This window comes from Rattus norvegicus, chromosome 14 (assembly GCF_036323735.1).
Source record: "Rattus norvegicus strain BN/NHsdMcwi chromosome 14, GRCr8, whole genome shotgun sequence".
Classification (NCBI taxonomy): domain Eukaryota; kingdom Metazoa; phylum Chordata; class Mammalia; order Rodentia; family Muridae; genus Rattus; species Rattus norvegicus.
Window position 1 is genome coordinate 97,396,800 of NC_086032.1, and position 26,099 is coordinate 97,422,898.

A 26,099-nucleotide genomic window follows, 5' to 3' on the forward strand; every position below is an offset into this window, starting at 1 on the left:
TGATGATGTTGTTGTTTTAGAAAGGTTGAGGTAAATATATCAAGAAGAAAACGGAGGATGACCCAGTGAGATAGCTCTGTGGGTAAATGTGCCTGCTGCCAAGCCTGGGGACTTCAATTTGGTCTCCCATACACAGGGTGAAAGGAGAAAACAATTCCAAAATGTTGAAATGTTTCTCTCTCTCTCTCTCTCTCTCTCTCTCTCTCTCTCACACACACACACACACACACACACACACACACACACACACACAGAGACAGAGAGAGAGAGACAGAGAGACAAAGAGAGAAAGGGCAGAAAACTAAAAACTAAGGGGAAAAATACATATTGTATCAAAGTTTCACAAAACCTCCAGCACATTTTGATTCTGTATCTCACCAAAATTCCTCAATTAGTCCTTATTCTAAAATATAGAAAATCCTATGATTTTGATGATGCCAATAATGAGCTTAACTACCACATGCATATATTTTGTTTAACGGCTTCATTTATTTTAATAACAAAGAAAAACTAGATTTCACAGGTGAAAGCTTTTTTTTTTCATGGTTCCAGTGCAACTGGGTTTTTTTGTTTTTTTGTTTTTAAATCTGTGATGTTAACCAGTATGTAGTAATGGACGCTCTCGGGGGCCCTGTTTTAGACATTTTATGCAGCATAAGCCCACCCTGAGTGACTACCACCAGAGAATTCGCCCCTGTTTTATGAAGACCCAACTAGGGGTACGAGTGTAAGGGCCGCGGCGATGGCTCCAGGTGTCTCTTCTCACCGTGGATGGACGGGGATACGTTAGCTGCAGAAATGCTAAAGCAGCAGCTTAGCTCACTAAAGAGAAGATCTCAAGGTTGAGGAAATAATTGCATAGATTTCTTTTCCCTTTGTTCAGAATTCTGCCTACAGCGTTTAATATTTTGTTGAGAATTGAAAAAATAAATCACAGTTAGTAAGTTCGGTTTAATTCTTGCTTGATTCCCTTACTACGCCACCTCTGTATGGTGAATCAGGAAGCCGGAAACTCATCAAAATGAATTTCCATAGGATCAAAGGACACACCTCCTCAGAACCTCTCTTTCATCCATGACGCCCCCATTTATTCAGAATAGACAGCTAGTAGAAGAAAAATAAAAAAAGAAACACATGGGGAAGAACATGTCGCCCACTGAAAAGTCTGCAGAGAAAATTATAAAAGTCCAAGATGTTTATTATTATTACTATTATCATTATTATTATTATTATTAGTTATTTTATGTATTGGCATCATTTCTAGCACAAGCCAACCTGTGCGGCCACGCAGAGTGAATCTTGCAGATACCGTCTATAATGAAGGTGGCTGCTCCCGATCAATGACTGTGTCATCCTCGTCCTTCTGCAGCTGGGCCTGGGGTCTGATCCTGGCACAAGGGCCTGTGTCCTCAGCCAATCCGCAGATGTAAGCACCCAGGCCCTGTCAGGTTGACATATCATTCTTTCGACAGTGTCACTGAGTATTAATGTTCAATTATGTGTCCTAGAAATGACCGTCATTTTTATGCTTTGTCTGGGCATGGCACTGTGGTCAGCTCAGAGACAAGGACAGAAATACTCAATAAACGAGCTACGGAGGCTTAGCTTCCCGGAACCGCCATGGAATTTCTGTGGAGGGTCGAATGGCAAACCAATGTTTAATTCTTTCTCTGATAGATGCTTGAAGGGCAGACAAACCATTCATTCATTCCCTCACTCCTTCACTCATTTCATACTAGCCAGCTTGCACATCAGTGGTCTTATCTATTCACAGGCGTTACATGCATCATCCCATGATATCACTACCACACTGAGCCAACTGCCCTTTCTATAAGACAATGAGCAGGTCATTATGTGCGAGGTGTCTTTTTTATTTCACAAAGCCAGGTGTGTGTCACCTACTATCAGACCAGAATGACAATGGTAGACTGTTCTGGAGGAGTGTCAAGATCAATTCAGTGTCAACTTGTAAAGTTAACAGGATCTGTCCACGTCCAGGATCCCCCTTTCCCAGTGCTCAAATCGAGCTTCTGGCAGAAGCATGATTTCAGAACCACACCTGGGATCACATGCACCAGACCGCACTCCGTACCTTAGATGTCTTCTAAATACCGCTTGTGTCTGCTCTCATTAAAATTATCCCCCCACCCCCAGTTATTATGGCGAGGCAAAAGAAAATTATCTGAACAGAGGATATACATCTGTGTGGTTTTCATGGAATCTACATGCAGAGGTTATCAACAAGCTAGCAAACTTCTCATAGGACCAACCCTGAGAGATCGTATACAGTAATTACATGGTAACTTCCTACAGTCGTGAGATAAAGCCTTGAATGCTGTCTCAAGTTCATCAGTCTAGAAATGATAACACAAGCTTAGGTGGCTCAGGCTGGAGCTCAGTGGAATTTCTCCATGGCAGTCATTTTTAAGAGACCGAAAACAAAAACCAATTAATTAATTAATTAAAAACAACGAAGCAATTATTTTCTGGTGGAAAAGTATTCAGTTAAAAATAATTATTTACTTTTGTTTCAACATGTGACAAAAGATATTTGGATCCTGCTTGTTAGGAGGAATCCTGGGTCATGGGGGCGGGCGGGGCATCTCATGCTATTTCACCATTGGGATTCCTGGGTCATGGGGGCGGGGCATCTCATGCTATTTCACCATTCATTAGGATTCTTGGGTCATGGGGGTGGGGCATCTCATGCTATTTCACCATTGGGATTCCTGGGTCATGGGGGCGGGGCATCTCATGCTATTTCACCATTGGGATTCCTGGGTCATGGGGGCGGGGCATCTCATGCTATTTCACCATTGGGATTCCTGGGTCATGGGGGCGGGGCATCTCATGCCATTTGGACCTCGTTTTCAGCTGCACTGGGAAAGTCTTTTTTAATCTTCTCCATTTCCTTTTTCTTTGTTCTGTTACAACACTCCCAACAACCTTCTCCGTGAGTTCCTTCTCCTCCAGCTCCAGTCTTGTTTCCTAGATACTTGTTAATCCCCTTCTCTCTATTCGCAGAAAGATCCAGAAGGGGCACAGAGCCCACCTCTCTCTCCCTTCCTTGGTTCCTACCAACCACTAGACTGTCCTTCTGAAATGCCATTCTAATAATGGACCGTTTTGTTGTTTGTGTCCCTTGAGTCCCTCACCCTTGTGTCCCTCACCATTGCCAGTTTCCCAGCGATCTCCTCTTGACGTTTATCTCCAGAGGCCACTCTCCTCTGTTGCCAGATTATACTACACATCCACAAGTTACATAAGAACAGCCGATTTTATTCATAACCGTGTTCAAATTTCCCTTCTCTTCAATATTAAAAATGGAAAACCAGGGTGCGGATGTGACGGCCCACGCTTATAATCCTAGCATTCGGTAGGCTGAGGCATGAAGATTGTGAGTTATTCTGGGCAAAACAAGCAGTCTGGTCTATAAAGCTAGACCATGTCTCAAAACCAACAAAAAAAGTCCAAGAAAGAAAACCTGGTGTGTTGCCATTGCTTGAGATTCCTGCCCAAACTGCATCCAAAATTCAACTGCTTCTGGCTTCCTCAAGGCCGTGTCCTCCTGACACACCACGAAGTAATATCACCCTCCAGATATCTAAAATAGATCCTTCAATGGTTGCTGGTAGCATTTAACCCCTATATTAGGATGATTTTCAACCCTTCAAACTTCTAAAACTCTCAGAGTTTGGTTTATACTGTTTTGAAATTTTAGTTATTTATTTGGTCGGGGGGGGGGGGGGGGGGGGGGGACAAAGACCGAAACATTACGACTCTGAAAGCCCAAGGCTGAAGGGTAAGATCTTAACTTCTGGATAGGGAGGCAACTCACACACAAAGGGTAACAACTCTTATGGAATCTCAGCAAGGCCCTCAGGGTACGGTAGCAGGAAGTATTTCCTCTTTTCTGTGGAGGACGAGGAAGGACTTCCCCCTTTCAATGACAGGGAGACAAGATGAAGGATGTGGGAAAGTGTCAAGGGGAGGAGGGGCCATGGAAGTGACACAGAGGCATCAAGCAGCCAAGTCAGGTGCAGAGGACAGGGCCCTCCAGTACCTGTGGGAAAGTGCAAGACTCAGTGGGGGCCATGGGTGAGAAAGGCAAGAGAGGGGTGTGGGCTCTCAACCAGCTAGCCTGGAATGTTCAGCTCCTATCTGCAGGGCAGCGGGGAACTACTAAAACGTTTAAGTGGAAGAAGACTCAGGTTTTTGCTTCACACACACGCACACACACGCACACACACACACACACACACACACACACACACAATGTCTTATTGGAAAAAACGAGGCGTCAGTGTGAGAGATGGGCTACTGAAGAGAAAGAGAAAGCTCAGAAGCTTGACACAGGCCTAATGGCGCTGAGAAGAAGTGTTTAGAAGGAAGAATCAGCAGGGAGGAAGAAAGAGAAATGCCAGCAGAACTCCTGAATCACGGAGTCACCTTCGGCAGAGGGTGGGGGTGGGGCGTTGACAGGATGAAGCCTTTAAAAGCAGCCATTCCCTGCCACTTCCTCTCTCTGCACTTCTATCCCCACACTCTAGAACCATGGCTCCACCCACATTTCTACCTTCACTGGAGATCAGAAAGCAAAAGCTTCTAACAGGGCACCCTCGCTTTACTGAGGACTCACTCCCACCCACCCACCCATTTCTCACAAGTGTCAGAAGCCTCTACCCTAAATTCTCCTCACTCTGGTTGTTCATACACACTGCACAGTTTGCTCGTTCACTCGTTCACTCCTCAGAGAGCTTAGGAAGCTCCTGGTGCACACCAAGCATTTGAACTTACATAGAGAAATTTTAATGGCTCTATTTACCTTGTCATCCCATGGTTAAGTTTAACTATAATTTATGGCACTCCGCTTTCAAGCTCCTGTGTGGTGGGATTAGGTTCATAAGGATAACTCTCATCAAACCAAACAAGAATATGGCATTCTTGGAGAAGGCCCAACATTAATTCCACCACGAACATAAACCCACCAACACACACACACACACACACACACACACACACACACACACACACACACACACACACCCCTGAAGTTCTTGGATCAAAACCAGAAACATCTAGGCATAATTTAAGTTGCACGGGTCTGGTGACCATCTAACCATGGTGTTCATGCTTTAGTGACTGTGGCAAAGCCAGGGCCCTAGTGAGGTCATAAGGATGCCTCTCTCCATGTTCATCCATCAAGTGTGTATGCAAGGCAATTTCAAGAACAGAAACAAGTCATAACTTTAAATGTCAGGGCATGGAAGTGGAGCTCTGGGAGACTGGAAGTTATGGCCCCTGCCTCATTGTATACACAGATCTCTATTAGCTATCTAACGCTTTCTGGCCTTCTCATTCATCTGTAAAATGGGGACACAATCATTCATGGTAGGATCACGTGCAAATTAACCAGGCAATAATAATCTGTTTTAGATCGAATAGGATACATGCTCATAGCTCGATTCTTAAAAATTCAAATACATGTCATTTCATGCACGTGTGCTTGCCCTTACTTCCCTTAGATATTCGGTCCAACGTTTCCTTGGTCCCTTTTGAACACTCAAGTGATGAATGCTGTTGAGTGCTTACACTTCCTAGTCAGATACGAATAACTTTCAGGGATGAGGTACTGGGTGCCTGTCGTCATGGCAATTGATGGTGTTTTCACTTCAGGGTGTGGGCCTGACACTCATGGGCTCCGTGGGGAAATAAATGAACTGACTGGACAAAATCTCTTGCCCAGTACTTCTGCTACTCATAACTCATTACTGCCAAGTGGCCTCACTGAGGGAATAGCTACACGCATGCACACGCACACACACACATACACACGCGCACACACACGCACACACACACATACACACGCGCACACACACGCACACACATACTCACACATGTACACACATACACATGCACACACATACATACACACACTCACACACACATACACACACTCACATACACACACACATACTCACACACTCATACACACACATACACACACTCACATATACTCACACACACACTCACATTCACAAACATACACACACATATACTCACACACCTACACACTCACACATGCACACACATACACACACTCACATACACACACATACTCACACACACTCATACACACATACACACACTCACATACACTCACACATACCCACACACACATACACACACTCACATATACTCACACACACATTCACAAACATACACACACACATACACACACATATACTCACACATTCACAAACATACACACACATACACACACTCACATACACTCACACATACACACACACACATACACACACTCACATATACTCACACACATACTCACATTCACAAACATACACACACATATACTCACACACCCAAACACTCACACATGCACACACATACACACACTCACGCATGCACAGTCACACACACACCACATACACCACACACTCACACATACACATGCACACACACATACACATACTCACACACACACGCACACTCACACACACACTCACACACACACTGGCACATGCACACTCACACACATACACACTCACACACATGTGCACACACACATACACACACACTCACACCACACACTCACACAAACACATACACACAAACACACACACACACACACACACACACACACGCCCTGGTAAAGTTGATCCGTTGATCTTTATTGTCTATTAATAAATTAAAATGTGCGGCCGAGTGGCTTATCATTATGATTCTTTACAAAGGTTGGGTCTTTCCTAATTCCAGGACGAAGGACAAATGCTCGCACCTAAACAAAGGATAATCTGCATCGCCATGAAATGCGAGTCCCTCTCCCTGTTGTCAGTGTCTAGATCCCACGCTGCCCCGAGAAGAGGCTTGCGGGGCACAGGCATACTGTATTTCAAATGGAGATTTGATGTAAGCTTATTTTTATAGTGATTCCAGGAGTAGCTGCTCTGCTTTTTATCTATGCAAACTGGAAATAAAGTAGGCACCCTGCCAGGTCCATGACAGCAGGCCAGACTCGGGCTACCACGGGTGACTCATACAATGACATCTAAAGGGTCTAGAAAAGAACCCTGACTAATGGCTTTTGGATTCCATGTGACCTTTGATCCTCTACGCCTTCGACCAAAATAAATGACCTAATTTCAAGAAACTCCATCCAGTATGTGACCCTAATGAGTGAAAATTTACCTGCTCCACAGTGATTAATAGGTACTTGCTGCTTACCATAATTCCTTAAATCTTAGCCAAACTAGGGCGAACTGACTTTTCAGATGATCATTTAAAAAAAAAAAAACTCACTTTCCAGGATGGTACAGATTTCAGAGTGCCATCGCGTAAGTCGGAAGTTCAACCACAGAAGAAACCAAAAATACGCACACAATTCTCCCCAAAACATGTCACTGTCTCAGTACTTACTGATGTAGTGACGACAGACTGACAAAAGCCATCAGTCTCCAGGGACAAAGCAGGATTGTGAGGATGTCAACAACCGCTGCACACTCTGCCCTCACACTACAGCTTGCTTCCAGCTCTGGACACCATCCCCAGAACGCTGAGGGGAGATGGGAGGACGTAGTGTCACTAGACCTACACTGAACCTTTCCACCTGCCCAGGATGTCCAAGGACACTGTCAACAAGCTAGACAACCTGATTCTCATTTCTTTGTGACCTTGGACAAACAGAAGCTTTTGGAGTTTTTGGTGTACTCGTGAAAGCTATTTGATACCCAAAGGGAAGTTGTTGTTTTCCACTGAAAAACAATTGAGGATGGCAAAGGAAACACCTTGCTCTGACTGATACAATGAAAAGAACTAATTGGGCCTTAAAACGAAGGTTGGGGGAGTAGGAAAATCAAGAAATCACCTTTCCATTTAAAATCTGTCTTTCAGTCTATGTCCCTGAGATCTTGGCTAGGTAAAGTACAGCCAGTGAACCAAGAAAATGCACACCCCTGGAAGCTTGACAAAGATCCCTATCCTTGAATCGGCATTTATGTCTTTTCAAAGAGATTCCCCCAGATAATTTGAGTGTGTATTAAAATGTTAAGGATCATTTCTATAAACCTAGATGAAGAATCGTCAAGTTGGTCATATTTCCTATTTTCTGATGTTTTAATTTTCGAAGGCCGTTCTTTATGCTTCTATGACTTTCCGAGTGTGCTCCATGTAAGCCTCGTGGCACGAATACAAGGGGATGCTATGATTATATATTATAAAAGCTGTATAGACACAAAAGTTATGACAGTGTCTTCTATTAAGAATATAGACAGTTGTTCAGTGCCTTTCCACTGTGTCACCTCAGTTAACATAGCATCAACTTTATAGATGATGTTCAAAACGCAGAGGCAGCCTGGACCACATCTGCCTATTCTAGATAAAGGAGGAAGGGAAGCACTAACCACCAAGGTGGGGACTGAACAAGAAGGTGAACAGGTCACTGCAAGCCACCAACATGACAATGTCAACACAAGCACACTCTCTCACGAGCGAGTCCACATGAGTCTGCCTCTCATCTTGTCTCCTACCCCCAGAAGTCAACAAACTAATACTATGACATGACATAAATTATCTTGAAGGTGGTAACTGATTTCTTTTTGTCTCACACTGTGTGACTCTGGCTGTCTTGGAACCTGCTAGGTAGACCAGGCTAGCCTTGAACAGAGATCTGCCTGCCTCAGCCTCCTGAGTGCTGGGATTAAAGGTGTGTGGCACTGCACCTGGTATAATTGTTTTTCGAAACAGGAACAATGACCGTGAAAGGGAACAGTTCTGTGTTGTAAACAACAGATACACAACAGGCATCTGTATATTTCCAGAAGCTGATTCTAATCTTTAGATTAATTCTAATATGCTACACCCTGTGACAGCCAATCTATGTAACGGGCTATTTGTGCTAGTTCAAATAGAAAAGATAACATTTGTAGCTCGGAAATTAATTGAAGTATGCCATATTTGAGTGTTTTTTTTTTCAGGCTTTTTCCAAAGGCCCTGAGTATCTATGCCTTAATTAAATTTAATTTGGTCTCCGTGTATAGTGTTAGTTAGCATATTCACTTCATCCACTCAAAATACATCATTTACACCTTTCAACTAGAACCCCTTGAAGACATTTCCATGCAGGAATATTCACATCTGATTAACTGAGCTACTGCAACAGCCAATCTTCCAGTATCACCACGACACATAAGACCAGCCTAACTGAAAGAGACAAATTCCACATACACTTAAAAATACTATTGTCCGTAATTTAATATAACAGAATGTTTCTAAGCTTACGGCCTTGCATGCAGAAGCAATTTTTCAAGCATTAATACTTAAATGGGTCATAGATACCGCATCTGTCATTCTGTCCTGAAGTCTATGAGGCAAAACCAAGACTATGCTGGCCTATTGATTTTTCTAGCATTTGCTTTAATTTACTTAACCATTGAGAAATCCATCAGTACATAAAGGGCAACTGTCCATTACTGCCTCATTTGCAGACATTCCTTCCCCTCATTTTTGGTAAATATTTCCCTTTAATCGCTATGTGTTTACAGTGTAAAAATGAATTAGGAAAGTGCGCACACCTGTTTCTGCTCAGTAACGGCTGCACTGAGGTATATGTAACGTGCTTAAAGATAGAATAAATATCTAGACATTATTACATCTGTGTGCAAAGGGTGGTAAATTAGATCCTAATTACATTAACAGGGATTCTGCCTCCCAGCTTAAATTTTACATGAGCATTCTGCGAAGCTGCAAGGGCTCTGCTGTGGTTTCTTTATGAGCTGGTGATTACAGCTCCTTCCTATGCGGTCACTAAATATTCTGTTTACAAATAAATGAAGAATCTTTGAGCCAACTTGCCAGGGTAATAATCTAGTTTTTGCTCCCCCTCCCTCCTTGTAACAAACCCTCTCCGCACATGCATGGCAAACAATCAGAGCTTCCTCTAATGACTCCATCACGTAATTTCACAAATTGCCATGTCGCCAGGGAGCCAAGTGCAAAACACGCTCACAGTGGGAACTCGGGCAGCAGCCCCCCCCCCCCGCCCCTTTACTACGCGCTCCTCGTTAAATTAAACACGGAAACACCAGTCGTGTGAACGAAGTCAGAAAGAAGGCTTGCCAATGAGCCAGACACATACAGCTCCTACTTGCCATGTCGCCGAATACGTGGCTGTCAACAGACCAGAGGATCCACTCGCCTGGCCCGGTCTTATATTTCAATAGAACTGCTCCAATACACCAAAAGGCTGAGAACGAATGGGCTTTTCTAGAGAGTAAACTCCATCATCTAGCAGCGGAAACGTGGACACCTAGGAGAACCACGTGATGTTCTCCAGGCCCAGGATTCATTATCCTTTCTGCTACGTGAAACGCCTGCCCCTGATCCTCGCAGGAGAGGAAAGCGCGTTCGCTGTAGATAAATGGCTTCTAAGTCCTTTGTAGGTATAAACAGCATCCTGCATTTCTATCCTGGCTTAGAAAGACAGACCCAAAACTCCACTAATCTTTAAAACAAACCCTCGAGACCAAAGTTCATCAATCAAGTTCGCGCGGTATTAGGTATTCTCTTTCAAGCGTTAATGCCGCGCATGTTTCTGAAACACATCAAGATAAATGCTCCTTCAGCCCAGGACAGATGTGGGTGGAAGGAAAGAAAGAGTGTACAGCCAGTGACATTACTAGAGGGAGTGAACCTGAGGTTATGCTCCTGGAAGCTGACATTTTTATATCAACAACTAAACACAGCCACTGGTAATTAAAGGTATTGCTTTGTGACTCGGGAGCCAGCGGGGTCAGGTACCGTTTTCCATCACAAACCAGTCTTTTATGCATGTAGATTTGCCGGCATTATCTGCACAGGGAGAAGCAGACATTAACAGCAGCTGTCTCCCTGCTTTTACACTGAACATTCTATTCATACAGACAGGTGGAGTAATTTAAAAGCCGATGCGGTGCAATTTCAATGTGACTAATGTCACTGCCGACTAAAATGCCACCATTACCACTGTTTATGGAAACATTACTAAAATTACATTTTATTCATAAGAATTTTAGGATTCTGGTTATTACCAGCTTTAAAAACGATCAGCCCTCTGTGTCATACCCCAGAGCAGCAGCTTAATTCTCTCGAGGGTTTAGCAGCCTCCTTTGCTGAGAGACGACAGTTGGGTTGTAGGTCCAAGAGTAATCGGGGCTGCATAAGCAGTTCCTTCTATCTCCATAAAGCAAATTAAAGACGTAGCTCCTTGGCATCCTGACTAGGTGTCAGGGGGGAAAGAAAGTCTTCCAGGAGCTAAATTCTGCGTTCAAGGGTTAGTTGGGATTTGCATGAAGGAAGATTCTTTGCCCTAAAACCACTGTTAGGCATGGGTAGAAATTTACCTATCTCTAATGGGGAAGGTGAGTAGTTACACTGTGTTTCGAATCTGAAACTCTAACAATCGTAAATTATGAAGATTATCATAAACTTCAGTGGGCATAGCCTTGTCTCTTAGTCGGGGTAAATATATGTAGGGCATAATCTAGGAACCAAAGGACCATCCATGACCCACAGTTAGCAGGTATCATCACGCCACACTCAGGAAATCTCGGGCCAAATTCCATTACTCACTCTTTTTTTTTTTAACTTAAAAATATACTAATTAGCTAGTTATGGGATAAGATTATAATTATACCTTTGAACTCCCACGATGCAACGGTGCAGTTTGATTTGGCTTGTGTTTGAGAGGCAACCGTGTGGAAATACATAGAAATTCAAGTCAGGAGACCCTGGTCCAAGCTTAGTGAGTGTTGAGCCTCTGGCCTGAGAAAACTCATCTGCTTACCTACAGCACCGAGTCCACTGTGCGTGGAAGAATGTTCCATTACAAATCTCCACAGACAAAGGTATTAGAATTTATTCAGGGCATTGATGAATTTGTTTTTCTCTAGCTGCTTAAAAGGCAAAATGATCCAATGGCAAAATAATCAATAAAGAAACACCATGAAGGGAAGAGACTCTCTCTCTCTCTCTCTCTCTCTCTCTCTCTCTCTCTCTCTCTCTGTGTGTGTGTGTGTGTGTGTGTGTGTGTGTGTGTGTAGTAATTTTTGTGGAGTTCCTCCCCTGTAACATTTAAATGTAAGAATTACTCCTAAACTTTTGTAAGCTGGCCTGAAACTAATTTTTTGTGACTTTTCTTTTTCTTTCAGAGTGAATGCTTACATGAACAGATGAACTTCCTGGCCTCTAGACTTCTGAACTTTCTAAGATACCAAGTTCTCAGGGTCATTTTTGTCCTGGGACAATGGAAGCTCTGGGGTGGTTCAGGGACTCCAACAACAATAACAGCTGACCACTAAGATTCTAAGAATCAAACAGCAGACTCCAGCAATGGTTAAGTTGGAATAAATTGGCTTCATCATTTTTACTTTAAAGACAAATTGACAATGAGACATTCGCATTCAAGTAGTTACCAAGATTCTCTATTTACCAATATTCCAGTTAATATAAAAGTGGGTCAACTAAATCTCACTTGGCTTTCAACTAACTTAGGGTGTTAACGTTTATACACATCAGGCTATTTAAGGTCTGTCTTCAGGTAGTATATTTTATACTGGAAGCCATGGCCACGGGGTGGTAATTGTTGAGAGAGGGCATTTAGTTGTGCCTCTAGGACGCAAGGCTGAAGGGGCTTTGCCATGTCAGAAGGCTTCATGACATATCCCCATATGGCCCAGAGGTTCTCTGATGGCCTACAAGAAAGAGGAGTCCCAAGTGTCCCATCTGAGTTCTTCATAATAATTTTCCTGTTTCATTCATAGGGTTGCTTTGCGGTTTGGGTAGGGGGTTAAGGAAGCAGGAGGGCTGCTACGATGACTTTTGAGTTGATGTTTTTGAAAAGCTGAGACTTGGACCTACACCCTTATCTATTCTCAGCCAATTCCTTACCAATGAGATCCCTCCCCAGAAGCTGATTTTGTTGAGAGCTGATCTGGCTGTGCAACTCATTCAGACTAGCTCCAAATTCCGAATCCTCCTGACTAACACTTTGCCTACTGGGCTTACAGTCATAAGCCACCATCTTTGGCTCTACTGTATCCTTGATACCCACAAGTGTGCCCAGGCCTGAGCCTCCACACTCAGAGATGCCTACATCACAAGCAATTACTTTGGTAGAAAACTAAATATTCATTATCATTACTGAACTGGAGCACCAATAAAATAAGATTTGCAACCTCAAGTTATTCTGTATAACTCAAGTAAGCTTGAGCCATAATCAAGAGGACTTGTGACCCAAAAAATAAACCTTTATAATATTTGGTTAGCTACTGGCATGGGCTATATGACAGTTAATATTGGATGTCAACTCAATATGCTTAAGAAGAAGGAATTCAGCTGAAGAACTTCCTCTGCCATATTGGCCTGGGGACACATCTGTGGATATTTCCTTGATTGCTAATTAATGTAGGATGGCCCAGCCCACTGTGGGCGGCACCACCCTTATGCCTTATGATAGGACTGAGCTATATCAGAAAAGTAACCAAGTATAAGTTTGGGAACAAGCCAGTAAGCAGTACTCTTCCAAGGCCTCTGCTTCAGTTCCTGCTCCAAATTCCCTTTGTGAAGAACTGTTGTTAAAATAAACCTTTTCATTCCCCAGTTTCTTACAGGTTGTGGTACTTATTCACAGCCATAGATGTGAACAGACTGGCATAAACAGAAATGGAAAAACTAGGCACCTTAACATGACTGACTTAGAGACTTAAAGCAAAAGGGGTCACCTTTCTGGCAGAGATGGCAGAGGTCTGAAATTTTATCCTCCGGAAAAAATGCATATTCAAATAGAGTATAAAAGATAAACAAGTATATACAGTCCTACTTTCATTAGAAAGACTGAGGGATGAAGAGGATGTTTCCAATTATGTCAAACTCAGCATTCTAATTCCATGACATAGAGTTTTACTTCTCTCCAAACAACCGACCAAACCAATCTAAAGCAAACCACACAAATCGTTTACCTCTCAAAAACAAAACCAACCGATATTCTCTTTGTCAAACCTCCATTCTTTAGGGCAGAGTACCTTCTAGTGATCTTATCTCTTTTGTTTGGTTAGAATTTTTTTTGAGATAGGGGCTCTCTATGTAGCACATACTCTCTAGGAAGCCAGGCTGCCCTGAAATTTTCAAAGCTTCTGCCCATGCCTCTGGAACACCAAAGTACTGGGATTATGGGTTCTGATCCCATTGCTGGCTTCTAGGACTCTCAGACCCTGAGAAAGTGACCAGCCAGGCTTCTATAACACAGAATTCCTAAAGACTAGATTGTGTTAGTTTAGGGGTGCGGCAGGGGGGACAAAAGAGAAGATAGTTTCACACATGAACATGTGGTATCCCAATTTTAATCTAAAAGATAAACCGAGGGGGAGTGGTTGTATGCATACTCGTTGACCATGTTTGATATTTTGTCTTAGAAAATGTATCGTCATTAATTGGAATAAAAGGCAGCCATGCTGCTGACGTGGGCTTTGAAGTTGGAAGGATGGCTACAGTTCAGTCATGTGTGTAGCCACAAGCAGCCTAATAACATGAGCTCACGTGGACACTTTTGATTTAAACTCAATCTTTATCTAATTAGCCCAATTAAGAGTACAGCAGAGGGTTTGGGGGGATGGCTCAGTGGTAGAGCACTTTCTTTGCATGTGCAGGTCCCGGGTTTGATTCCTAGAATCCAGGACGAGAAACCAAATCTGCTTCATGTCTTTCTTGGCTTTGGAAATGAAAGAGAATTTCTTATTTTTGAGCTGTTGTTAACTGTGGCTAGCTAGACCCTACCAAAAAGTCCCCCTGAGAAGGGAGCGGCCATTGGTGAAAGCACTGAGCCATCTGCGGGCAAGCATTCCACTCGCAGCTGGAAATGAGCATGGGACACCGTCCTATTTGTGAGCCCTGCGTACCTGTGTGAAGTTGAGCTGTTGTTTACACATTTGATTGTTTTCCCTTTTCTATCTCCTCATCAACGGGGCATAATTACTTCAGGTCAAAGGTGCACAGCCAGGAGTAGGCAAGAAAGAACAGGCCATGGGAGGAGGTGGGGGGGGGAAAGGCTGGGAGAGGGCTCTGCCAGGTCACTAATGGCCTCTGGGGCAAGAACTTGAAGACAGGACTGTGCTCCCCTTTGATCTTCTAATTCACAATGATCATTAGTATTAACTCCAATTCTTCTGGGTGAAGAACTCCAGCTGTAGCCCTTTCAGTTTACCTGACCTAAGAAAATTCATCACCCATCCATTAGGATTTCAATAACTACCTAAGAAAAAAGGAGGCAGCTGCCCTAGAATCCGTTAGCCCCTCAATTCCATCTTCACGACTGAACAGAGTTTATGTGATGCATATCGCAGAGTAATTAGGGCATTCCCGTCTCTCCAATAATTAAATAATCCATTCCATTTTCCTCCTGAGACAGGTGATTCCCACTTGGACGAGAAGCAGTCAGGGTTCTTATGTAATCAGAGTTGGAATAGGCTGCCTTTAAAAGCTGCAGCCATCTCTTAAGATTCAAAACAGCCTTGCCCGCTGAGCCTGAGTTAGTGCCAGCAGAACCTAGCTATGGGCAGAGGAAGTGTAAGTCCAAGGGGGATAGAAAGGACCACAAAGGAACTCTTCTGGGTTGGGAAGAGCTTGTTTTAAATGTGGTCCACAGACATCTGATAGGAAAAGCCTTCACTCCTCCCTAGTAGTGTTTAAGTGTAGTAATTTAATGTCTGTTGATGATGCGTGATGATTCATATCTGCAATGCCAGCACTTGGAAGGCTGAGGCAGGAGGATTGCTGCAAGTTGTGAGAAGAAAATCAGAATTCTGGGTGGGTTACAGGTATGTCTTAGTAATAGAAGGCTGGCTTAGCACAAGGCAAAGCCTTGGTTTGTAGCGGCACACACACACACACACACACATGCAATTTGACTGCTCTAATTATAAACTACCTCCCGTGGCCAGGCACACGAGAATCAAAGTGGTCTGGGGTTAGTGTAGACAAACCACCTTGCTGCACAACTTTGTATTACCCTGACTGACATCTCAAGTAAAGCTCTCACAAACTCCAACGACCTGCTGCTCTGCTTTCTGAACTCTGCCCTACTTCTTTCAGAGTGGGTAAGGCAAGCTAAGAATATTCGCTGTTAAGAAATGAAAATGTAAGGAGAAAAGAAAATGTCACCCGATAGCTCCCTGTGTGGATACTGGAGTGCCTTGTGATCCCTCTCTTACCTTGATCAACAGAAAAAAAAGCCATTGGGATAATAATTAGAACTTTCCCTCTGCAATAATTGATGGCTGTGTCTAGATGGTGATCCTTCCAGAACTGTTAGCCAGGCTATGACACTGAGATCCTCCAATGGATCTTGTTACCAAGATCAGAACCAGAGGACAACATCTGTCTCTTCTAGAGCAATCAATTCCCAGTCCCATCCCATTTGCTCCGTGCGAGGTGGCGGACCCGCAGGGCACTTTTCATCTAATAGTGTTTCTATGGAAACACCATTCTCAATCTGGAAGATTCTACAAGCCCTCGCATTGGCTGTGTCCATGAGAGGAGAGTCTTATAAATCAGATACTGAGCCATGAATTTGACCACACACATATGAAAATATTTTCAGACTAGGCATTCACACACAGAAAATAAACAAATAAAGGAATCAGGCACACATAGGAAATATGTCTTCGTCTCAGAAACGACATTTGTAAGGCTTAACCTGAGGGGATCCTCATATCGGTGCAAAGACGGGGAGACAGGAAGACTGGCTGCTAGTTAAAGGCAAGTAATGACCTTTGACATTTGAATACTTTCTCCACCTGAGTCTTCGTCTTGACCTCCACTCCTCCACACTTTTAGGATGCCTGCAATACACAGAGCTCCAAACAGGAGCGCACAGGCACTGCACATTCTGAAGAAGACCTTCATTAACCACTTTTCTAGCTCAACTAAACCGTTAAAATGCAACATGATCAGGTAAGGAAACCAAAGGCCCCTGCTTTACCTAACATCGAATTTGTTCTTTTCTTCATTCCTAGTGGCCCAGGAACATATCTCTATAACACGGTGGAGTAAGAGATATGGGATGTGAAACATATCCAGTGGAAGTCCAAAGACGTAGTATGCCATTTACTTTGGGGACAATGCCCAGGAGAAGGGGAAATATCTTGACGTGACATAAGTCCTGAACTGATTCTGACTCATGGAGATATTAAATAGCTTGTAATTGTGTGCAAGGGTTTGTCTTCAGGCAAACACAAGCATCTCCGTGAATAAATGCTTCTATTTCCTTTCCGCTTCTCTCTTATTAACTACCTAAATCATGTCCGTCGGCCTTCTCTCTTGCGGGGAAGCGTTTCTTTGAAGAGACTTTCCCTACTTATCAACACTGACAAATGTTTGGGAAGTCTGAGCTGGAGGGATTGACTGGATAATCACCAGAGCCTCAGACTGGTTTCCTTTGCTTCTGTTGTTTGTGTTATACATGAGCATGCAGGTGAGATGGCTAGTCTGTGAGCCTAAGAAACAGCCTTTAGTTCTCTGGACTAGTAACATGAGTGGCTGATTAAATCTACCTGTAGCTAAGTGAATACCAAAGCTTCCTTCGCCTGCAGCTGGCTGCAAAGCCTTTTCTATGCCTTTGACACACAAATGCTTGAAAGCCTTTTCAACTTTTAAACTGAGGAAACTCAATAGAAGGATCCGTCCATTTATTTTAGAAGAAAGAAAGAAAGAAAGAGAGAGAGAGAAAAAGAAAGAAAGAAAGAAAGGAGGAAAGAAAGAAAGAAAGAAAGAAAGAAAGAAAGAAAGAAAGAAAGAAAGAAAGAAAGGACTAGCAACCTACTTTCTACAGGGTATTCCGGCTTTTAGAATAACACCTTTTGGTATTTAAGAAAAATTCATTTATAATTTACCAAAGTTATTGCTACTTTTTAATTGGTCAGAGTTTGACTCCTCTTTTATGTGGAGCAATATTTCAGAATGGAGTTTCCAGATAAATCACATTAGTCACACAGAAATAATGCAATTGTTTTACAATCTGTGACAGTTTTCCTAAGGAAGACTTAAGTGTCCCTAGAGAGCTACTAGGATTTGAAGTTACCATAGGGTCAGTAGTAGCAGGTAGGACATGCGGCAATACTCTTTCACATCTACTGCTTTTTCCATAGAATTTATTGGAATCAGCTCCTGACCGTAACTCTGCCTAAGTGCCCTGGACATTGTCTCTGTAAATATAGAAAGGGGCGGAGGGGGGCAGATTCCTTGAAAATGGAAATCCACTTGTTCTTTCCTTTACAGGGGTAGGGTGGATTCTCCTTGGGGAAAGTAGAGGGGTGAAAACTTCCACGCCCCATAGCTCTACCTTTCAAAAATGCTACCAGAGGAACTGGCTTATTGGAAGTCATTCTCAATACCCACAGTTCTTTGTGAGCAGAAGGTGCCAGGGTGGGTCAGGGTGTGCAAGTCCCCAGTAGAAACTGCAAAGCAACTTCCACAGACATTCATAGAAAGCCCAAGAAGCCTGGAGGGAGGACTTCTCTTCCAGGGCAGTGACCCATGCTAGTGACTGAGGGCAACCAGCCAGGCCTCCAGAAATCAGTTCGTGGGTAATTTCCATTACAATTGTCCCAGAAACACAAGGTTCACATGAGCATTATGCTATAGGTAAAACCATGCTACTAGAAAGGATTTGGTGTCTGTTTGATTTTTATTTCTTTTGGACAGTATAGATCTCTGAAAGGTTCTTCACAGGAGTACAACCTGGGAAAAGTGGCAGATGAGTAGCATAGCTTGCTCCTATCTCTTCCTGAATTTGTCCTAACCAATATTTGATTCTATTCTATTCAGGGACATCTAAGAGTCAAGTCACCCCAAAGGTCCTTCTCAGGCTGATAAGGGAGCTGAGGCTATCTATCTCTTCTTCCTGTTAAGATAGGAAATAGCAGTAGTTTGGTCGTAAGTTCAGGGCCATCCTGATTTGACTCCTACTGCAGATCAGAACAGCCAGTTGGCTCTCATAACAACTACCAGCATCCCAGCATGAGCACCCAGAGCACACTGCTGTCACCTCTTCTCTAAACAATGCTCCCATCATCTGCCTTGGGCACCACAGTCCTTCCTTCTCTAGTTCTCCCATGGTTGAAAATCATCAGTTGGAAAATTACACAAGCCATTTACCTATACGCAACACATTTTAGACAAGTAATGAAATTAGGATCCTTTTAAGGAAAGCAGATATGTTGTCAAAATAATCATGGTGTCGTGATCCAGTAGCTTCCAGTGCTAACCATCTTGTGAACTTTTCTTGAAAATACTCAACACCGTCTAGATCAATGGTTCTCAACCTGTGGGTCATCCATCCTCCATAGTACATGCTTACATTACGATTCCTAACAGTAGCAAAATGACAATTATGAAGCAGCAACAAAAATAATTTGATGGTTGGGGGTCACCCACAACTAGAACTATATTAAAGGGTCATAGCATTAGGAAGGTTGAGAACCACTGGTTTAGACCGTGTTTTTGAATCACGATGGGAAGAAGAGGAAACTATCGTTTTTTAGATTTTGCAACAGCTCTTGGTTTTTATTTCATACGTCAGGGCTGGAGAAGGTGGATTAATTTATATCCTTGAGTGTTATTGGAGGTGAAGCACTTATCCAGCATAGCAGAGTTAATGGTTCTTTTATATACAACTGAGTATGTTCCTTTAGACCAGAACTCCTCTTGAAGAACATGGCCAGAAAACTGGGCAAGAGAGTGAGAGTTGCCAGGCTCTGGGCTTTTTAGGGGGGAAAAGCTTTTTTAAAAAATCAATCTAAGATTAAAATAGTGAACCTATTGAAGCCAAAGTCACAATTTTTTAACTTCTGTTCATCTACGTACTCTTACTTTAACCTACATCCATAATATTGAAAAATGCCCTGGTCAACAATTTTAACTCACTTTTAGAATATTATTTTATCCATACATTTTTATTTTGGCATCTTTCTTAAATGCCGAAAAGCCCACATACGCTTGCAAAATAGCCACCAGAAGAGTGTGATTGTAAATACTTTGAGCATGAAATTCATTCAGAACAATCAGCACACTAAACAAGCACCATGTTGGTTTGGTGTAAAGCCCCGAGTCTCTAGCTTCTCACATCTCCAGAATTCCCACAGTGAAAAGAGCAGCGCTCACACAGAAATATAAACTGCTCTGCTCCAGATGTCCCAGGGGACTGCACAGGAAGAGTTGCTGTTTTCCTTTACAACTCTTAACTGCAGGGACAACTCTCACTGAGGTGACTCACCACATTCCTGTCGTAATGGAAGGGTCCATTCAAGCCCCTGTATAGCAAGTTACATGACCATCTCGCCATCCAAATATAGTAGATGGTCTGGAGAACGAACACTGGGAGGGTCCCCTAGAGTGGTCACGCAAGTTACCATCTATAGGATGGGTTTTGCTTTCTTTTTAGAAAGTTTAGTGAGTAGTAGCTGCAGGTACTTCAGAGTCACTTGGAAAAGCAATGTCATTTCATTAGCATACATTCATAAAAACCACAAGTGCACATGGGCTCCCAAGCCTTATAACTTATGAAAATCAATGCAATCACAATAGTGAGCTTCAAATGAAGCTCCTGATTTAGGGTATGGGTCTAGGAAACAAGTGCTAGCCCTTTGTTAAAAATGGCGAACACAGGGATGGAGAAGGTGCAGGGGGATCGTTTTTCTTTTTCCTCTATCAAAACTGGTTCATTGTCCATATTTAGTTTACATACGTCATTTAGAATCCACTTACTGTTAGATGCTGGAACAGCCACGCCCTCATGATATTGGTGGCTACTTTGGGAAAGATGCCACGCTTTTTGTGACGCTTTTTGTCCTTATCAGGGTCATCATCGTCACCTGTGCTGGGGGAAGCTACACTGTTGTCCAAGCCATCACCTGCAAACATAGTGAATCAAATTTTGACTGATGCTACCTTAACATGCTTTATTCAAATAGAATGCCTTTGGATACAAACAAAACCAAAAGAGCAGTTCAATATTTGATTAGTATTTTCTTTGGTACTTTTTTTTTTAAATTCCAAGACAAAGAGAAAGAACAAGGAGGTCTCAGCTCACAAATAATCATGCATATATATATATATATATATATATATATATATATATATATATATATATATAATCTTTCAAAGATCAGTGCTGAAGGCAAAAGGACTGGAGGGAAATCTCCATCTCTTGAGTGGCTTTGTTGCCATGGTAATTATCCCAGTATATGTCACACCTCTACTGTGGGGTTCAGTGTGGTGGCGTGGTTAGTGGGGGGGTCTCTGCCTGGGTGTTTGAACTCCATATAAAGTCACTGACGTCAACTGGTGAAAGGATGCACTTAATACAGCAACTGCCGCCACAGGTGATCTATCTTTAGCCTGGCTGGGGCAGGAGCAGGACGGGAAAACGCAGGCAATCCATCACATAAGTAATTTGTCATGGAATGCTTCAAAAGAGAGATATAGCTTTTCTTAGTGCCACGAGAGCAAACTCCGTAAAGGAAAAACCCTGACATGTTCTTTAATTATAAAATAATTGCCATCAAAATAAAATAAAGTGATGCTAGAACTGCATTGCACCTATAATCTGGGCAGTTCCTAAAAAATTTTTTTTTCTTCAGGGACCACGCACTGAGAGAGGTCATCTGGTAACATTCCTAAAGGGTCCAATATTTCTACTGATTTTTGTTATAGACACATGAGTGGTTTATCTTAGGAAATACTTCAGCTCTGAGACTCAGTAAAATGGTAATACAGCACTCCTTTAATAATGCCATATAAAAGTGTTACTCATGTAATCACAGGATTGTTTTATATATATCTATATCTATCTATCTATATATGTGTCACAAGAGCTACATTAGAAATACCTTTTTTTTGATCTTTGAATCGAAGTCAAAGGATGAACAACAATGGACTAAACCCACCCACTATCCTGATCTGTGCTCTGAGTCTCACAGGGAAGCTACCTGAGGGAAGCTACCTGAGGCCCCGTCTGTGACTTTTGGAAATGGACTGATTGATCTGGGCCCAGAGCGAAGAGCTACAGTAACCAGGCTTTAAAATGCAGTAGCAACTACATCCCAGGGCACACTCAACCCATTAGAGAAGTCATTGGGGACCTATGGCCCAAAGAGCTGGACACTTTGCTAGTACGCTTTGCCTGATGAATACTCTCTATTGGAACTCGCATTAGACTTTTTTCACATGGCTTCACTTCTTCTGTTGCCTGTCGCTCCTCTAGGTCTTCAGTGCAATAAGAATCACTGGTTGGGTCTTGCTCATTCTAGTCACCTAGAGCAGTTACACTGCAAATCTTCAATTGCTCGAAACTGTTGTATCAGAAAACTCACGTCCCACCCTTGTAAGATGTGAGGAGTGACACCCTCCCCTCTACGGTGGCTTTCAGTTGTCTTGATGAGTCCTGAGATAAACTCCATCTAGTCGGGAGCAGATAGATTCCAATATTTTGATTGTTAGTACAGCTACACCACACCATAAGCTTTGACAGAGCTTCTTGTACTGCAAACTTTTATTAAAACATCTACAAGTTTAATGCATCTAACATCTATATAACTCGTGAGGGTTTCCGGGGCTCATAGACTGCGTCCTCCTTAGAAAAGACCATGAAGACACTCAACACCAAAGCCATCAGCCCACCCAACTGAAGGAGAAAGTCCTGATCTTCAGCATCTCGTGGTTGGACACCCTCGTGTTGGGTTCCCTGGTGGACCAGACACCCACACACCTAAGTCAATGCTGCCTCCCCTTTATTTGCATAACCAAGGATTATGAGAAATCCCCCTTGGGTTTGCCTAATAAGTTCTTTGAAAGTCCAGTGTTTAAAGAAGCCTCTTCTACAGAGAAGCCACTCACCACATAAAACAACAATTCATTAAAGAAACATGAGAAGAGAGAACGGTTCCACGGCATTTACATTTGCAATAGCTGATCCACCTTCGATATGCAGAAGGTGGCCCAGGAAGAGAAACATTAACGACTCGCTCAGCGATTAAAAATGAAAAGCTTCTAACCTACCAATACTGTTTTCCCCACCTCTCCGTGATAGGTCTCCACCTTCACAAAAATAGCCTTTTTATCCATCTCAAACCCCCTTCAGATTAATTTAGCAAGCAGTGTCTAGTGCCTGCCTCGAAGAGAAGTCATTGATAATTTATGGAAATATCCACCATAATCCAGTGGAGATGACTTTTTCCCAGCTTTGTGCATTAATAGATAATCAAGGCCTTAAAGCAGCCTTAGCTTCCTATTACCTCGGGCAAGAGGATTCCTGAAAGCACGCCCTGAGGGCACCTGAATTATCTACTCCATTAGCAGAGGGAGGCTTTCTGCATTCCACATGTAACACTGCCCAGAACCTCTCCTGTTTATTTCTGCTGTACGAGAGCAGAAACATTAAGAACAGGATTTTTTAAGTGAAGACTTATGGAGATACAATGGGGAAGCCTTTCAGGCAGGAGCCAGATCACCCCCTCAGTCCCTGGCAGTGACCTCTCTTGAATAAAAGGTTTCTGTTACATCATTAGCTCAAGCCAAAAACAGCCCCGGCTTAATGCACAGTTTGTTCTTCCTACTGTTTTTAGGCAAATACAGCTACTTTACTCCCATCTGGGAGGGAAATTACACTGCCGGGTTGTAATCTAAGACAAGATTTTCATTGGAAGCAAATGCTTTCAATCCAGTGTAAATACTGGTGCATGTTCGGAAAGCCTAAAACAATAAACCTTCCTCCTTCTCAACACGGCCAGGGAAATGGAGACGATGGGGGCCCGAGAAGAGCATATAATAAAACAGAGTATTCTAAAAGCAAACACTTTCAGAGATTTTAATAAATTGTTTAACCTCTTCCACTTTCTAAAATTGAAAATTGATCTCACAGCATCTCGACCTCAGAGGAGAGTCTAAATGGTCAATTGTACCTTTAGAATTTCAATTCACTCCGCGATTGGATACAGTCACCTCGACGTTGTCTCGGGAGGATTTATTTCTTTTTTATTCCTTTTTTATATTTTTATTTGTTTTATTTTATTTTATTTTATTTTATTTTATTTTATTTTTAAGATCACTACACAAACTTGGAGAACCTGGGCCGGCCACACGGCAGCAGGCAGAGACTCTGAAGCCCTTTTGTAAAATGTCAGCAGCGACTTCATTCCTGGTGCTGACTTCTCCCGGCGCCAAGTGAAGGCAAACTGAAAAGGTGGAAATAATCATAAAAATGATGCTACTCCATAAACAAGCTTACGGCCTCATTAGGGTAGCAGTGGGCTCCAGTGGGTGATTTATGCTCGTTTTGCTGATGCTACGAGGAAATGCCACAGGGCGACTTTAGCCAACTGCTAATGGTTTCTGACAGCTTCTTAGCAACTAGTGCAAGCTACGTTGTGGCGTTTGCTAGTGACAGAAACCGAAAATGTCATATTATCTGCCCATGTGTCATGAAGTCCGTGTGGCAATTAACTAGTAGGCCAGTGACTGAGGGGCCAGAGGCTCCTGCAAATGGCCTTTGGCTATGCAGAGGCAGCAGTGGCTGCCCGCGTGCACACCGCTGCATGGATGTAATATTCTAATGCAGGAAACCCACTCCCTGCAACTTCCCGGGTTCTGATGAGAAGAGGCCAGGCCACTCACATTCCTTTCTTTCCCTCACCTAGGTGACTCTCTGGGCACAGGCTCTGATGTTATCAGAGGACTCCAGAGGAGCCTGCCTTGCTATGGTTAATTGGCGGTAACCTGGCTGGCTCTGTGCTTCTGGATGCTGGATTCTAAGGTGCCAACTATTTTTTTTTCTTTCTGCTCTCCCATAAATTAGTCTAAAAGGATTGAAGAAGATCACTGAAGCAGACTCATTGCCAGATTGCAAGAAGCGAAGGAACTCCACACCACAAAAAGATACTAGTCTACCAACCCCAGCCTTCATAAAGTAAGGGGAGACTCCCAGCCACACTTTCCCGTTTCCAACCTATCAAAAGCATGCACTCTACGTCAAACTCTCAAACCTTTCAGTGTAGGCCATTTGCCCTTTCAAATAATATTTAAGGATTGTTTTTACAAAATTTTATAGGCCGTGGTCTAGCGAATGAGGCCAACCAACAAAGAAAGGAATTTGTATTACGATTCCGCTCTGGATAATCTCTAGTGAGACCTGCGCCTGTCCCTATGGAGCAAGACAGGTGACCTGTGGCAACTCCCAGGCTGCCAGAGAGAGAGCTCGGATTTCAAACACACTCCACTCAAACATCCCATGTCGCCTATTTAAGCATGCCTGGGCATTTAGACACTGCTATCTCCCGCCTTTCAAGGCAGGATAAAATGGCATTTATTGTATTCAGAGCATTCAATAGGTCAGACTGAGCAGGTCAGTGGGGGTTCTTCTATAGGTAGGTCCAAGCTCTAACCCCCACCCCCTTAAACTATCTCCTTCCTTTCTCCCAGGGCTGCCATTCCTCAAAATCTATCAGTAGGGAGGCAAAAACAAAACCCTTAGAAAGAACCTAAGATTTACATCACAACTGATGGGAACTCTGTCTGTCAGTGGGCTATCAGGTAAAAATGAAGTGGATGTGTGTCCTAGGGCCTCTGGGTCATAGAGGCAAAACTAATTAAGGAAGTGAACTGAACTTTCCACTGCCAGGGCAAATGAAAACATGAGGTTGGGACACCCTTGTTTTCCTGGAAGTTATCAGACAATCATAGATTCGAGAAGAACTTCAATGACAGTTTTGTGTGGAGACTCTATAGTTAAGGGTCATATCCTAGTTTTGACCTTTATTTTTTTTTTCTTCTTTCGCAGGGTTTCAGAATCACAGTGTGTTGTCCTCAGACATAGCTAGATTCAATAGCCCATACCATTGGCAACTGTAGCTTGCAACCTTGGGAAATTCTATTTTGCCAGGAAAATGGCCTGAATGATTATTTCAAAGTCAACGGAAGACTTCCCACAGAGAGGATTATGTATGTTGTGACTGTGAACATTAAGGGTTTCCTTCTTCTCCTGGATCTTCCACAGCAAA

At 43.0% G+C, this 26,099-nt stretch overlaps 1 protein-coding gene across 8 annotated transcripts in view; it reads right to left on the bottom strand.

Annotated features, from left to right (window-relative positions):
• Meis1 (Meis homeobox 1) overlaps positions 1-26,099 on the bottom strand; it is a 142,698-nt gene that overhangs the window by 39,851 nt on the left and 76,748 nt on the right. For 7 of the 8 annotated variants that reach the window (XM_063273629.1, XM_006251529.5, XM_063273628.1 and 4 more), the window contains one exon: positions 20,812-20,957. The exons of the other annotated variant lie outside the window; for it this stretch is intronic. In XM_063273629.1, coding sequence (XP_063129699.1) covers positions 20,812-20,957 — 146 coding nt within the window. The remainder of the gene's footprint in view (positions 1-20,811; positions 20,958-26,099) is intronic. 8 annotated transcript variants of the gene reach the window in all.